Source organism: Alligator sinensis, unplaced genomic scaffold (genome assembly GCF_000455745.1).
Source record: "Alligator sinensis unplaced genomic scaffold, ASM45574v1 scaffold308_2, whole genome shotgun sequence".
NCBI lineage: Eukaryota > Metazoa > Chordata > Crocodylia > Alligatoridae > Alligator > Alligator sinensis.
Window position 1 is genome coordinate 1,395,464 of NW_005842082.1, and position 13,674 is coordinate 1,409,137.

The 13,674-nt window shown below is 41.2% G+C and overlaps 1 protein-coding gene across 4 annotated transcripts in view; it reads left to right on the forward strand.

The window, feature by feature from the left end:
- Positions 1-11,827, forward strand: part of GDA (guanine deaminase) — a 72,099-nt gene extending 60,272 nt beyond the window's left edge. For all 4 annotated transcript variants that reach the window (XM_014520066.2, XM_025204455.1, XM_025204457.1 and 1 more), the window contains 6 exons: positions 752-849; positions 2,682-2,749; positions 3,185-3,331; positions 7,176-7,294; positions 8,940-8,967; positions 10,591-11,827. In XM_014520066.2, coding sequence (XP_014375552.1) covers positions 752-849; positions 2,682-2,749; positions 3,185-3,331; positions 7,176-7,294; positions 8,940-8,967; positions 10,591-10,661 — 531 coding nt within the window. In that variant the 3' untranslated portion in view covers positions 10,662-11,827. The remainder of the gene's footprint in view (positions 1-751; positions 850-2,681; positions 2,750-3,184; positions 3,332-7,175; positions 7,295-8,939; positions 8,968-10,590) is intronic.
- Positions 11,828-13,674: the final 1,847 nt, after the last annotated feature.

Below are 13,674 nucleotides of genomic sequence, written 5' to 3' on the forward strand. Positions count from 1 at the left end.
TGGCTGGGGAGCTTGTTCTTGGAGTAATTTGTTCCATTTCTTCTTTTTATGTAGGATGAATGCTGTAGAAAGTTTTTCGTAGTCTCTTTGTATCCACTGTATATTGTCAGGGAACATGCATGGATTTCTATCTTTTAAGTTGTTGTAGTGTATGACGATTTCCTTCCTGAGTTGGTCTCTTTTGGAGTAGAGTAGGTGAAGTAGATGATTTCTAATTTTCTCTGCATGTATGGCATACAACCAAAGACCATGCCACTGTACCTCCCTGGATCTGCCCCACATAAAGGACAAGTTTCTCCTGGAAAGCAGCACAGAATCTATATGGGGCTGAATTTTACAAACATGTCCCTTCCTGCATCTGATATACCCCCCTGCCTTGCAGGGTGGGGGGAATTGGGGGCTTGGCCTGGCTTCAGCAGAGCTGGGGGAGAGAGTTTGGCCTGGTTCTGACCTGGTCCTGCAGTGACAGGGGATTTGGAAGCAGGGAAATGTAGAGGTATTGCCACTGCTCTTCTGTCACAAAATTTCCTGACCTGTGGGAAGTCCCGTGGGCCAGTTGCCACGTTGCCATGGGCTGCATTTGGCCCATGGGCCAGAGGTCAAGTACCCCTGGATAATATTGTTAATCATCCTGCTCTTTCATCTCTGACAGTGGGAGGGAACCTTTTGGATGATGCAAGTAAAACAACAATTTCTAAAGGCAGCAAAATAAACTCTGTGTTGAAGAAATATTGTGGTATTATTTCCCTAGACAGTGATGGCCCACGGCTGTTATCTCTCAGAAGAAGAGCTGGACATTTTTAATCTTCGAGGAGCTTCAATTGCCCATTGCCCCAACTCCAATTTTTTGTAAGTAGAAAACAGTTAACAAAAAGCTGTGGTTCAAACGGAGCTTTCAATCCTACCTGCTGCCACATGGTAATCCTGTTTTGGGGACTTCAAAATAATGTGAACTGTGAGAGTGAGATTGCTGTTTACATTTCATTTCTGCCCGGTGAAGATTTTAAATGACACAACAGCTCTTAGTGATTTTAGTGGAGCTACTCCAGACTCAGAGGGTTATAAAAATTTCAAAATTGGGCACTAAAGAAATCCAAGTTCATAGGATTTTCTTATGAAAGTTTGGAGAAAATGTAGGGTAAAAAGTAATCAGTGAACTTTTCCCCTCCCTGCTCTAACTCACAGCTTCTTATTATCAGTTTCTCCTACTGCTCCTTTCTCTTGTATGATGGAGCAATGTCCCTTCATGAAGTCTTCAAAGAGTTTGTTGTTACTGCTGAAGCAATCCTTGGTGATATATTAGGTATGACATGTCTCAGGAACAGCTGGACTGCTTCACTCATTTCTCACTCTCTTCTACTCACTGTGGAACCTCCCTTTCCTGGTGACCCATCAGCCTCCAGAACAAGAGACTGCCTTTTAACAGATTCATCTTCTTGCCTTCTGGTGATCTAGTACAGTTTAACAGATTTGTGGCATTAAGTTACACCTCCACATTAAAAATGAATGTGTTATTTAGACTAGCTCACTTCTGCTTTTGGTTTTGGCCCATTCTGAATATACTAAAGATCTAATTTTTGGTTATGAACATGAGACTACAGAGATCTTCTAGTGAGTTTGTTTAATTGATCCGTATCATTTGAAAGATGCATTATTCAGCTTTATAAATATGCGTGGTTTCTCTCTACTGGATAAGGCATCACTGGTCACATTTTGGAAAATACTTTGTATAGAGACACATTGCCATGAAACTGTCTTAGTGGCATACTCTTCTGTTATTGCTCAAGAACATGTACAGACATTCAGGGTACCTATACACATGATGGAGCAGATTCGATGAATTGAGTCTGCTACGAGTCTGCTGGAGCATGCTAATTAGCGTGAGCAACCTCCGCATCATGTGTATTCAGCGTCCCCATATTTCAACAGGGGTGCTTTAACTAAAGCTCGTCAAATGCAAAGCACGCATCCTCCACCCCGGAGCACATGTATAAATGCCCTCAGTTTCTACTGGGAGAGTTGCTGCTCTCCCACTAGAAACTGCAAGTGTGCAGATGCTCAGGATTTTTTTTTCCCTAGAACAAAAATGTCTACTTGGGAGAAAAAAAAAACCCTGGGAACATCCAGGGTTAACACACTCCCAGGAGAGTTTCTCCTGGAAAAAAAAAATGTCTGTACACTCTTCCTTCTGAGAAGCTGCGGGACAATTCTTCAGCCACCCAGGGTGCTTTGATCCTGGTTCTCCTCCCTCTTCCCAGGGAGACAGGGTGTTGCTTGGGATGGCCTCTATTGTTCCAGCAGAGCAGAGAGCAGAACACCCTTCACAGTCCCCAAAATGTGCAGTTTGAGCAGTCTGGGCCAGCCAGTCAGGGCTGCCCTGTGCACTGCTGCCATCTGTCACCAGATGGATTGAGGGAGCCTGCAGAGCACACCGAGATGCATACAAAAGGGCTCTGTGGCTGTGCAGCATCAGCACTGTGAACTCTCTGCTCCTCAGGGGCTTGGCATTTGAATATCTTTTCTGGGGTCTCTAGGTAAGTGTTTTCTACCAGATCACTTGAACAAGTATACACAGCCCAAGTAAACCCCCAGTAACATCTTGTTTGAGCAAGGACTACAGAAATGAGCCTTTACACTTTTTGTTGTGCATGTGATATAAGACCTGTTTCTTTCCAATCCAGGTTGTGTAGTGGCAATTTAAATGTGCAAAAAGTTCTGAAACACAAAGTGAAACTGGGCTTGGGCACAGGTTAGTAATTTCCTATAGGACTATTTGTTTTAGAGCTATTTTATCCTGCAAATAAATTGACATATGTTTATATTAAAGTTTTTAACTTGCGTACAAGTTAACTAGTGGATCTAGTTTCCCATTGCCTTAGATCTTGAACTGATCAAAACATTTAAAATGTTGTGAAAATGAATGGAGATAATATGTTCCTCTGATCAAAAGTAATGAGCATGTGATCTGGAATTATGATTTTCTGTATTATCTGTATCACTCATACAGCTGTTCATGCAGCTGTCATATCAATCTTGTTTAGGAATTGTTCAGTAGAAGTAGAGCATAACAGTGATTTTTTTTTCTATATCACCTGCCATTATCTAACATTGTATTGCAGTTCATACATTTTAAACTTAACACTATATCCAAAAATCTGAGCTTTATGATTTTGATCTATTGTAGATGTTGCTGGTGGGTATTCAGCTTCCATGCTGGATGCTATAAGGAAAACAATGATTATGTCTAATGGCCTTAAAATAAATAAAATCAATGAGGAAGGCCTAACAATTAAAGAAGTTTTCCGACTAGCAACTCTTGGAGGAAGCCAAGGTAAGGAGACATTTTATTCTCTGTAGATTACGTATATTGTGTTCTGATTACAGCTATTTTACAGTGTTTTTGTTGTCCTCAAAATGTAGCCCTATCAACCCACTCCAGAATATCTGGGACCAAGATAAAATTCTTTAACAAAATCTTATTTTTACTTTGGGAGCTCCTTCAGGCTCTATAATTTTTTTTTTAATATATATTTTTTTCTGGGAAGAAAAAAAGCAGAGAAAAATAAGATATTCTGTACTGGAATAAACCCAACACTAGAGGGTGGTTCATAAAGATACCAGATATGATACCTGAAAAACATTCATAATGACATTGCCAGTTTGGATAATTAAGTCTCATTGCATTTTCAAGGCTTTACATTTTCTCTAAAGAAATCCTGAGTTTTCTGTCATGGAGAGATGATGGATTTCTGTATGTTGCAACTGCAAGATAATTCAGCAGCCAATACTTCAAAAAGCATGATGCAACTATTATAAATTATGTTTCATATCCACTTCACATACGTGCTTTATTCCTTCTTTTTTGAGCCACTGCGAGACAGCCTATTATTTTATTAAAACATGACATATTGCAAATCACCTCTGAGCCAGAAATAAGTGTGAATAAAATCTAAACAACAGACACAATATTGTTGTTTAAAGTTCAGCAGCACTGTCAGACTATAGCAGTTATAGCCAATGCATCTAGTAATCTGGTTCACTAAGATAGTTTGTTATGGTTGATATACATGATTACTGCTTTTAAAAAGAAAAAAAATCATCAAGCATAATGTTACAATAGAACTTGCACTGTTTAGTAGAAAGCAAATCTAAGCATGGGTAGATGTCATGATTTAATTGGCAGCAGATATAGCAGAAGAGGTAGTCAGGTATATTTTTTGGTTAGAAAATACCAGTTAATGTAAAACAAGTTGACAAATAGATTGTGCTAGGTTCCATAAAAAGGTTCAGCTCCTGCACTGAAGCACCTTCATGCTCCAGGCATTCCCATCAGCATCTACACCTGTGTTGCAGTGCACTAAAAATGCTGCTGTAGGGTAGCACCTGTGTTTACAAGTATTATCCTATGGCAGCATTTATTAGTTTACCGTGGCCTAATAGTATAGACATTGAGATATTTGCTGCAGAGGTAATTAGCTCCATAGTAAAAGTCTCATGTAGACATGCCTACTGGCTGACTAGTGGCTAAGGTACTCATTTGAGATGTTACAGACCAAGGCTGACACTGATACAAGAGATGTGGTGGTACTTTAATTAGAGCAGCTCTCAGACCTGCTCTAATTAAAGTGCTGACTGCCCTCCTCCCTGGAGCACATGTAAAAGTGCCCCTGAAGCCCAGTTTTAGCCCTCACCTATATACTGTGGTAGTCTGCATTGAACTTGGGTTTTTAGGTTACAAAAATATGGTGGGCAGTAGCATAAAAAAAGTGGGGGTGGCAACTGGGCACTAGCCCCAGGTGCTGACTTCACTGGGGTGCAAAAATAGCAGCCACCACCACTGCTTTCCTGACCACTGCCAGCAGAATTGTTCAGTTATGCTGCTGATGGTAGGTTTATTTTACATATCCATTTAAAAATGATTGTAGATGTATTGAATCACCTTTCTTTCTTTCTTTCTAAAATTGTAAGTTACTATTAAATGCTAAATTGTATTATTGTTTTGTTCAACCACCCACCTTAGACCAATGTGACTTGGGAAAGTCTGGATTGGGAAGATTTCTTCTTGATATTTACTGCTTTGCTATGCGATTTGACTGCTAAGACTTCTGATCCTTTAACACCCCCTTGTGTTTAACTCAGAAATTGCAATAGGCACACTAGAGAAAAATCACAACAGACCCTTTCAGGTGAAGTTGGTATTTAATTGCATCCACAACCAATTTGACAAAGCTATTATTTCACCATTCTTATTTTTGTTAAACCTTGCTGCAATACCAAGCAAATTTCTATACCAACTGTAATTTCAGTTGCCAGCCTTGAACCTTTCAAACTAAAGAAGAGATTCTGTGCTGATATTTTGCTCTGGGCAATACCAGTGGAATTCCTAGTGAAGCTTATTTTATCTTACAGATACATCATACCAGTTTAATTATTTAAAAAAGAGAATAGAATGACACAAATGCTTAATTTTAGAGATGCTGAACACCTGCAAATACTACCGACTTCAACAGTGGTTGTTTGACATCTCTAAAAACCAGACCCAGAGGTTATAATTTAATAGTACTGTGAGCTGTGAGGTGGAAAATAATAAAAGGAAAAAAAGTAGATCCCACTATCCAATAAAACAAGCCTTAGGGATGTGTTTTTGGCCCCTCTGCTTTCCTGTCCCACCACAAGGAACTATTCTGTAGATATCCTACAGATGAAAACTCAAGACATGTTTGCAGTAGGGCTTCATACTAACTCCTTCACGTGGGACTTTCCTGTAAAATGAACTAACAGGATGCTTCATCAGCTGAAGACCACAGGATCATAGGAAACTAGGGCTGTAAGGGTCATCTACTCCAGTCTCCATATGAACCAGTAAAATAAAAACTGGCCCCATGCTTGATAACTACACAGCAGAATTTTGGGCTATGTCTGAGCTGTTAGGAAACTTGAAAATCTGAAGCCCAGTTCTAGTCCTCGGTTATATCTTGCACTAGTCAACACTGAATTTGGGATCAACAATACTTCCATCCAAAGATCCCAAAGCATTCAGCAATCACGTCCAATGTAATTAGAAACTACATATATACCCATAATTTCAAGAGCTGACCACTTAGGTGGCTTAGTAAAGCAACATTACATGAAAACAAATCCACCAATGCTCATTGAAATCAGTCGGAGTCTGTCCTTTGATTTCCCTAGACCAGAGGTCCTCAGCCTTTGGCCTATGGGCCAAATGTGTCCTGCGAGGCTCCCAATGGATCGGGAAATGTGACAGCAGGGGAGTGGTGGCAATAAACATGGCCACCCTCCCCCACTGCTGAATTTCCAAACCCCACATCCCATGCAGCAAGTTAGTGCCAGGTCACACCCCCACCCCCAATCCTGTGGCTGGATGAGGCTGGGACATGTTCCTCCCCTGGGCTGGATGCGACTAGACCATGCCTCCTTCCCTCCATGGGGCCTGGTTGAGGCTCGCTTAAGCCCCGCCCTCCCCCTTCAAAGGGCCAGGTCAAGTCCTTTACCCTCCATGGGGCTGGGCCACTCTCCCTCCCTCCTCTTTGTGGGGCCAGGTTGGAGCTGGGATGCTCCCTGCCCCCCTCTTCATGGCTTGGTGGGACCCTGACATAACTTTCCCATGTGGTTCGGGACCATCATCCGGATCCAGTCCAGACGGCTTGGCCACTGCCCATCCAGCCCACCGGTTGAGCACCACTGCCCTAGACAGATCAGGCCCTCACTGAAGTATGGTTTATTTAGTTCACCTCTAGATTCACATTTGCAGAAATCTGCCCTATAGTTGTCTAGTTAGGGTGGCTTAGACACCAAATCCTCCAAATGGACCAGCATGGGCAAGATCTTAAAAACAATGGAGCTCTGTGCAGTCACTGCACATTATTGGATTGAAGTCATAACGTTCTAAGCTTCAGGGTTGAATGAGCTGAATTACTTGCACCACAAAGTCAGATCCTGGCAGCATCCATTTAGCCCTTTACTCTTAAAAATAAAAGAGCTGTTATCGAAAATATTCAGCACCCTCAGCTCCTCTTTAATGACACTCAAGACAATCAGGTGAAAGCTTTTCAGATGAGGCTTTGAATAAAATGTGGATTAAAATAACTTGGCATTAGGGATTGTGCATTTATAGAAAATTAGAGATTCCTTGATTAACTGGTTATGTTTCACAGCTCTAGGACTAGATAATATAATCGGAAACTTTGAGGTCGGAAAAGAATTTGATGCACTGCTGGTCAACTCCAAGGCGTCAGACAGCCCCTTTGATTTGTTTGCTGCTGATACTTTTGAGGTAATCAACCCATTAAGTTTGTGGAGTGACCCAGAAAGTTAGTGCTACATATTTATGAAGTGGCTAGGGGTACTGCAGCCTTCAGGGCCTGAAGTGGCCCCAGTCCATTGGGAGTATTTTTGTAACAAGCAGATGTCCTGTACCCTACAATATGTCAGACTCATTGCTCAGGAAAAATACAAATGTTTGGGGAGGTTAGATCATGTTAAAAATGGATACCTGATCTAACTTAGTTCACCAAGATTCAGACCTTATATTTATATCCCTAGTTAGGTAGATATAAGTGCAAACTGCACAGAAGTTCAGGAAGGTTAGATTAGCCTAAAAACAGTGGACTTGATCTAAGTTAACTGTACCTTGGTGGTAGTCTAACTTAGATTGGGCCTAGTGAGACTGATCTAACTGAACTTCTGTACAGTTCCCAGTGTGGCCCCATGGCTGGAAAAGCCCAGCTGCTGGCCCCAGCCCTGCAGTCATGCTTTTGCTAGTACCTCTCCCCATCCCAGCACCAAGCAGTGTCTAGCCACCTGATCCCCTCCCCCTACACACACACCTCTAGATGGACAATCCCCCAGTTGATTAGCCAGCACCCACCTTTCCCTGAGCCTGTCAAACCCTGCAAGCCCTCAAGCTGTTCCTGGTGCCAGTTTTACTGGTGTTTACCAGTGCTTGGAGCTGATGGAAATAAGTCAGGGGAGGGGGAGGGGCAGGGGGGAGTGGGGTTGGTTTGCTGGGGGCGGTTCTTCATTTGAGGGTGGGGGGACGGGAGACTACATATAGGTCCTGGGGGTAGGGAGATCCCTCATCCTGCCAATCCCCCCATCTTTGCAGAGCCACCACTCCCCCCACCCCAACTTATTTCAATTAGGCTCCTGGAACTTGTGAAAACTCATAAAAGGGCCCTGGGAGCAGTTTAGGGATTAGGGGCAGTTCAGCAGCACTGAGGAGAGGCTTGGGGGGTGGGGGGCAGTTGGCAGGATCAGAGAGCCATTACAATCCCACTGACCCCCCCAATTTCCCTAGCCCTCCCCCGCAGATCTTGCTTGCCTCCCTGATCCTGCCAAACCCTTGGGACCCAACCAAGCCCCCTGTGGAACTCAATCCTCCCAAGCTTCCCACTAGTCACTCTCAATCTCCCCAAGCAGCCCTGCAGCCCTCCCACAGACATTGCTTGGCCCCTCAAGCCCCTGCCTGCTAGCCCCGTTTCATCTTGACTTACTTTAGATTGAGAAGCCATTTTTAATCCAATCTAAACACCCACCCTAAATGTCTTTAAGTAACCTTAGTATCTATATTGTAGCTAACAGCTGTGGTGATATTAGTTTACCCCAATAACCCCTGAGAACTAGTGGCCTATGATGGTATATCTACACTGGAAAAATACTGTTGTGTTCTTAGGTTGGCTTTGGTTGGCAAACTCAGCTCCAGAACAGGAAAGAAAGCACTGAGGACAAGGCAACTTCTAAGACACAATCTCTTTTTTAAAAAAAGAAGAAATTTGCAAATATAGAAGTTTAACTTTATACTTAAGAATAAAATAAATATCAATATAATGTGATTTGTTTTAAAAAACTACTTTAAATTTTGGATTGTTATGAGGGTAGAATCTGATTTTTGAAATTTGTTTTCCCCACCTTATTTTCAGGATAGCTTCCAGAAGTTCCTGTATCTAGGTATGTACCAGTTCTTATTATACAGAAAATTCTCCTTTCATCTCATACTGAGCTAGATAATTTTCTAACATGATAAAAAGATGGATCACTTTCCCTTTGTAAAATCATAAGGTGCATCTACACGTTCATTAATGTGCTATAGTTTCTGTGCATTAAATTTAGTACTTGTATAATCAAGTACTAAATCACTGTGCAAAACTGATATTACTGCAGTAGTGCCAGTGGACACCTTTTTAGTGATGCTACTGCATAGTAGCCAAATAATACTGTGCAGAAGCGTATTAGCACTGTTATGCACTACTGTGCATTGTTATTAGGCTACTGTGCAGTTAGCATCTCATGTAGACGTGCCTACAATGATTTATTTACATAATTATGAATTAAGTGCATTTTTTCCTTTTGCTCTATAATTAAAAAGAATTACACAGTTTACTGTGATCAGTTTACAGTGATCAGCTGGGCAGGTTAATCTATTTGACTACTAGCTGTGTAAGCCTAATTGTCTTTATCTATGGACTCTGCCACATGTTCAAATTACAGCTGGATAGAAACCATCTATAGAGATGTTACATATTGTCAAGCAGTAACTTTATAGTGTGTTAGCTCTTTTTATAGCTGGACGGATATTTTTATAACATGATAATTACTTTGCATGTGTGGCTGGGCTAAATTTATTGTGCAATTAACCAGTTGATTTTGTAATATATGTAACATGTGGCAGGGACCTATACTGCATGATGTTTAACAATGAGGTAATATCAATATATTTTAAAATACAAATGATTTTTCCAGTCTACACAAAACTAAACCCTGGCAATGATCTTCCATGAATGGTAACTATTGTGCCCCTGTTTTCCATAAAAAGGCAGGAAACCACTGTCTATGAAAATATTATATAGTCTTTGCATGGACCTAGGTGTACTTTCCTACATACATGGTACGTCCACTTGGCACAATGTAGTATTGTGTAGAGACTGAAGTGGGTTAACTAGTTCTAAATACTGTATCTTGATGACCAGAAATAGTTTGCCCATATTAGCATGTAGCTGTGCTCAGGATACACTGGTAGCATTTAAAGCTAGGTTTGTTATCTCTAATGGCATTGTGCCATATAGACATCCTCCTATGTTTTTGCATCAATTTGATGAAATGCATAATAGAAGCAGATTAATTAATCATTGTAAAAACTGTATGTAGAGCTGCCTTTATTCTTACAAGAAAACCCTGATTGGTTTTATCCTCTTGAGGCTTAAGGTACTAGTACTCAACTAAAGAGCAAAGTTTGCTTGGCAATTCCTCCCTAAAGGAGGACCACATCATAGTTATTTCATTGTGCAGAAAGGCTATGCACTGCAGTCTTTCAAATTATCATTCCCACAAAGGGTGTTGAGTATAGTAACATTCACAAGGGGTGCATCTACGTGAGAAGCTGACTGTGCAGTAGTTGGAAAATACTACGTAGTAGCGTGTCACAACACGGACAGTGCTAATACGCTATTGTGCTGTATTATTAAGCTATTGCACAGTAGCATCACCTAAAAGACATTCACTTACTAATACAAGTACTAACTGCATAAAATGTGTAGATCAATATAAAAACCTCTTTTGACTGTATTGTTTCAGGTGATGATCGGAATATTTCTGAAGTGTATGTGGCTGGCAAGCAAGTGGTTCCTTTTTCGAGTTCAGTATAATTCTGTTTCCCTTCTGCAAAACTGTCTGCTGACCATTCTACATCTGAATCTGAAAGGACTGGTTAAACACAGTGCCTCATTGTCAAGAATGACACCTAACATTTTTGTTTAATGTTGTTACTGTGTAGAATATTATAAATATCATTAGATCTATTAAGATTAAAGTTACCAAAATTATCACATTTGTAAGAAAAACATTGCATTTGAATCCAACTCCATAAATCACATCGGGGGGGGACTAGAAAAAACAGGGTAACTATTATTCATTATTTCATAAGCATCAGGCAGTCATCAAGAAAATGTAGGAAGAGTTAATAGCAATGATGCAAGAGCAACTTGTCTCTGAGGAATCGTAAGCAAAACACCCCCAAAAAACTGTAAATCCATTTTTAAAAAGATGAATGTCACACTAGAGTGCAGGTTCCTCATTATTGTGATTAGATGTGGGAATCTCAATGACATTTTTATATTTATACATTTGGAATATATTTTAAAGTTCTGGGGTGCTCAAAAATTTTTAAATATTTTCCCTGTATTTTAGATATTATTTTTTTCCAATAGAAATGTAGCAAAAAACATGCATTTATAAATAAGTGGAAGCCTGAGCTAAGCAAAGAGAAAACATTGGTGTTGATAGTAAGCTGGCCCTACTTCTAGGACTGGCAGAAGCATCAAACAAAAAATATGCAGCTCTTCACAGAGTTTGTAGACTGCCAGAACCAAATGCAACTTAAACCTCAAATGTTTTTAGTTATATTCTGATTGGCTGAATTCTCCTCTCATGGTGGTTCTCAGCCTTTTTTGGACTCAAGGAACCCCTCCATAACTTTTGTGAATTGAGTGACATCGACGTTCAAAAACTAATTTATGTATTGCAGTATTTGCCTCTTTACAGGGGGGTGGGAGGTGGCAGTGGGGGATCAGCCAGGCAGGGGCAAGCTTGAGCCTGTGCTGCTTATCTCTTCACTCCTTGCTTATGTCCTCATACCTCGTGGTACCCTTCAAAGCATCTGGTGGCATCTCAGGGTGCTACAACTCATCAGTTGGAAGCAGACCCTACGATGACAGGCTAAGAGCCCTGGGGCTCTTTAGCCTGAAAAAGCGCAGGCTCAGGGGTGATCTGATGGCCACCTATAAGTTTATCAGGGGTGACCACCAGCATCTGGGGGAACGTTTGTTCACCAGAGCGCCCCAAGGGATGACGAGGTCGAACGGTCACAAACTACTTCAAGATCGTTTCAGGCTGGACATAAGGAAGAACTTCTTTACTGTCCGAGCCCCCAAGGTCTGGAACAGCCTGCCACCGGAGGTGGTTCAAGCGCCTTCATTGAACACCTTCAAGATGAAACTGGATGCTTATCTTGCTGGGATCCTATGACCCCAGCTGACTTCCTGCCCTTTGGGCGGGGGGCTGGACTCGATGATCTTCCGAGGTCCCTTCCAGCCCTGATGTCTATGAAATCTATGAAATCAGTTAAGAATCACTGAGCTAAATTAACTTCAGTAGGGTTCTGTCCAAATCCGGTTAGAAACTGCCTCTGATTTTTTCCAGAAAGTCTGTGCGATTAACCTCCTCCCCTGCACAATACATTTCCCTACATTTTAGCTGAGCCATTTTGCCTCATGGGATTTGGCTGTTAATTTGCCCACTTGCTGGCCTACTGCCTCCTTTTCATGACTATTTCACAATGTAAAGGAAGCACACTTGAATTTAAATATCCTCAGAGACATTTCTTCCACAATACTGTGTTGAGTAACCTCACTGTTTACTAGCTGAGCATGGCTTTAAGGCCTGACCAAATCCTTTAGAAATCAGTGTAAAGATTCAATTTATTTCAGTGGGCCGTAGTTCGATCCCTTAATTCATTGCTGGATGCTGCAGAGGCAGTTGACCTCTCTTTATTCATAGGACGGGGGGCTCTTTGTGTGGGAGACTCTCCTTTAAATACAGTTTTAAGAGAATCATTGGCCCAAATTGCCAACAAAATATGTTCAGATTTAAAGGATATTTGTTTCAGCGTGCCAAGAATCAATGAACCTCCTTAGTGTTCGTCATATTTAGATTCTTGAAACTGATTAGGATTTTCATACTTCTCTCCAGTAAATATACCTAGAATGGTTTAGAGACCTATTTGTCATCTGCTCCAGTCTCCTACACAATAACCCATTTTCCTGGCCATGATCTCCCCTTGCACTTCAACTTCTTTTCCTGGCTCAGGAAGTGTTTTTCCTTACAACTTTTAACATGCATTTAAATTAGCCTCACTTTTCCCTTCCAAACCAAAGATTTGTGCAGTTTCAGTCTCCTTCATTATTGCTTGGAATTGTCTTTAGAGGAATGCAAGGTTTGCAGCTGTGGCTCTCCTGCAGGAATTAGTCTGGGATGGAGAAAACCTATAAAGTCTCTGAGCACAAAACCATCTTTTTGTTCTGACTGAGTTGTGGGATAAAAATATGCACTTCTATTTTAGGCTGTAGGCCAAATGATGCCTAATTGTATCACTTTCCATCCCCTTTGTAGTTTTTAATGCTTTTTAAAATTCAGGTTAGGTATAAAAAATAAGTAACCTTTAGCTGAAATGAGCTCGACATCTCTCAAGTGGCTCAGCTATAAGGAGATTCTGTAGTATAGCTGCTATTTGAGATAATTGGACATGTAGTCTTAGCTGTGGTAACATGCCAATGGGCTTCCCACAAATTTTGGCACAAGATGAAAATAGTAGCTACCTGCCATTGTCTGTCTGGCAAACATAAAACTGGAAATAAATGGCATTTTTTTTAATCTACCAAGGAAGATCAGCTTTTGCAGAGGAGTGAAGTTCAGTGACCTCCACAGCACCATACCCTCCCCCAAATCCAACAGCATGTGTACAAGGATAGGAGCCAAGAAGGGGTTAAGCAGCATAGGGTAGGGTTAGGTTATGGAGGGACTTTACAGTAAAGAACAAAGCCCATGTTTGATGTCAAGGTTGAAGAGAAGCCAATGGAGGGGCTCTTAAAAGGTGCTGATGTG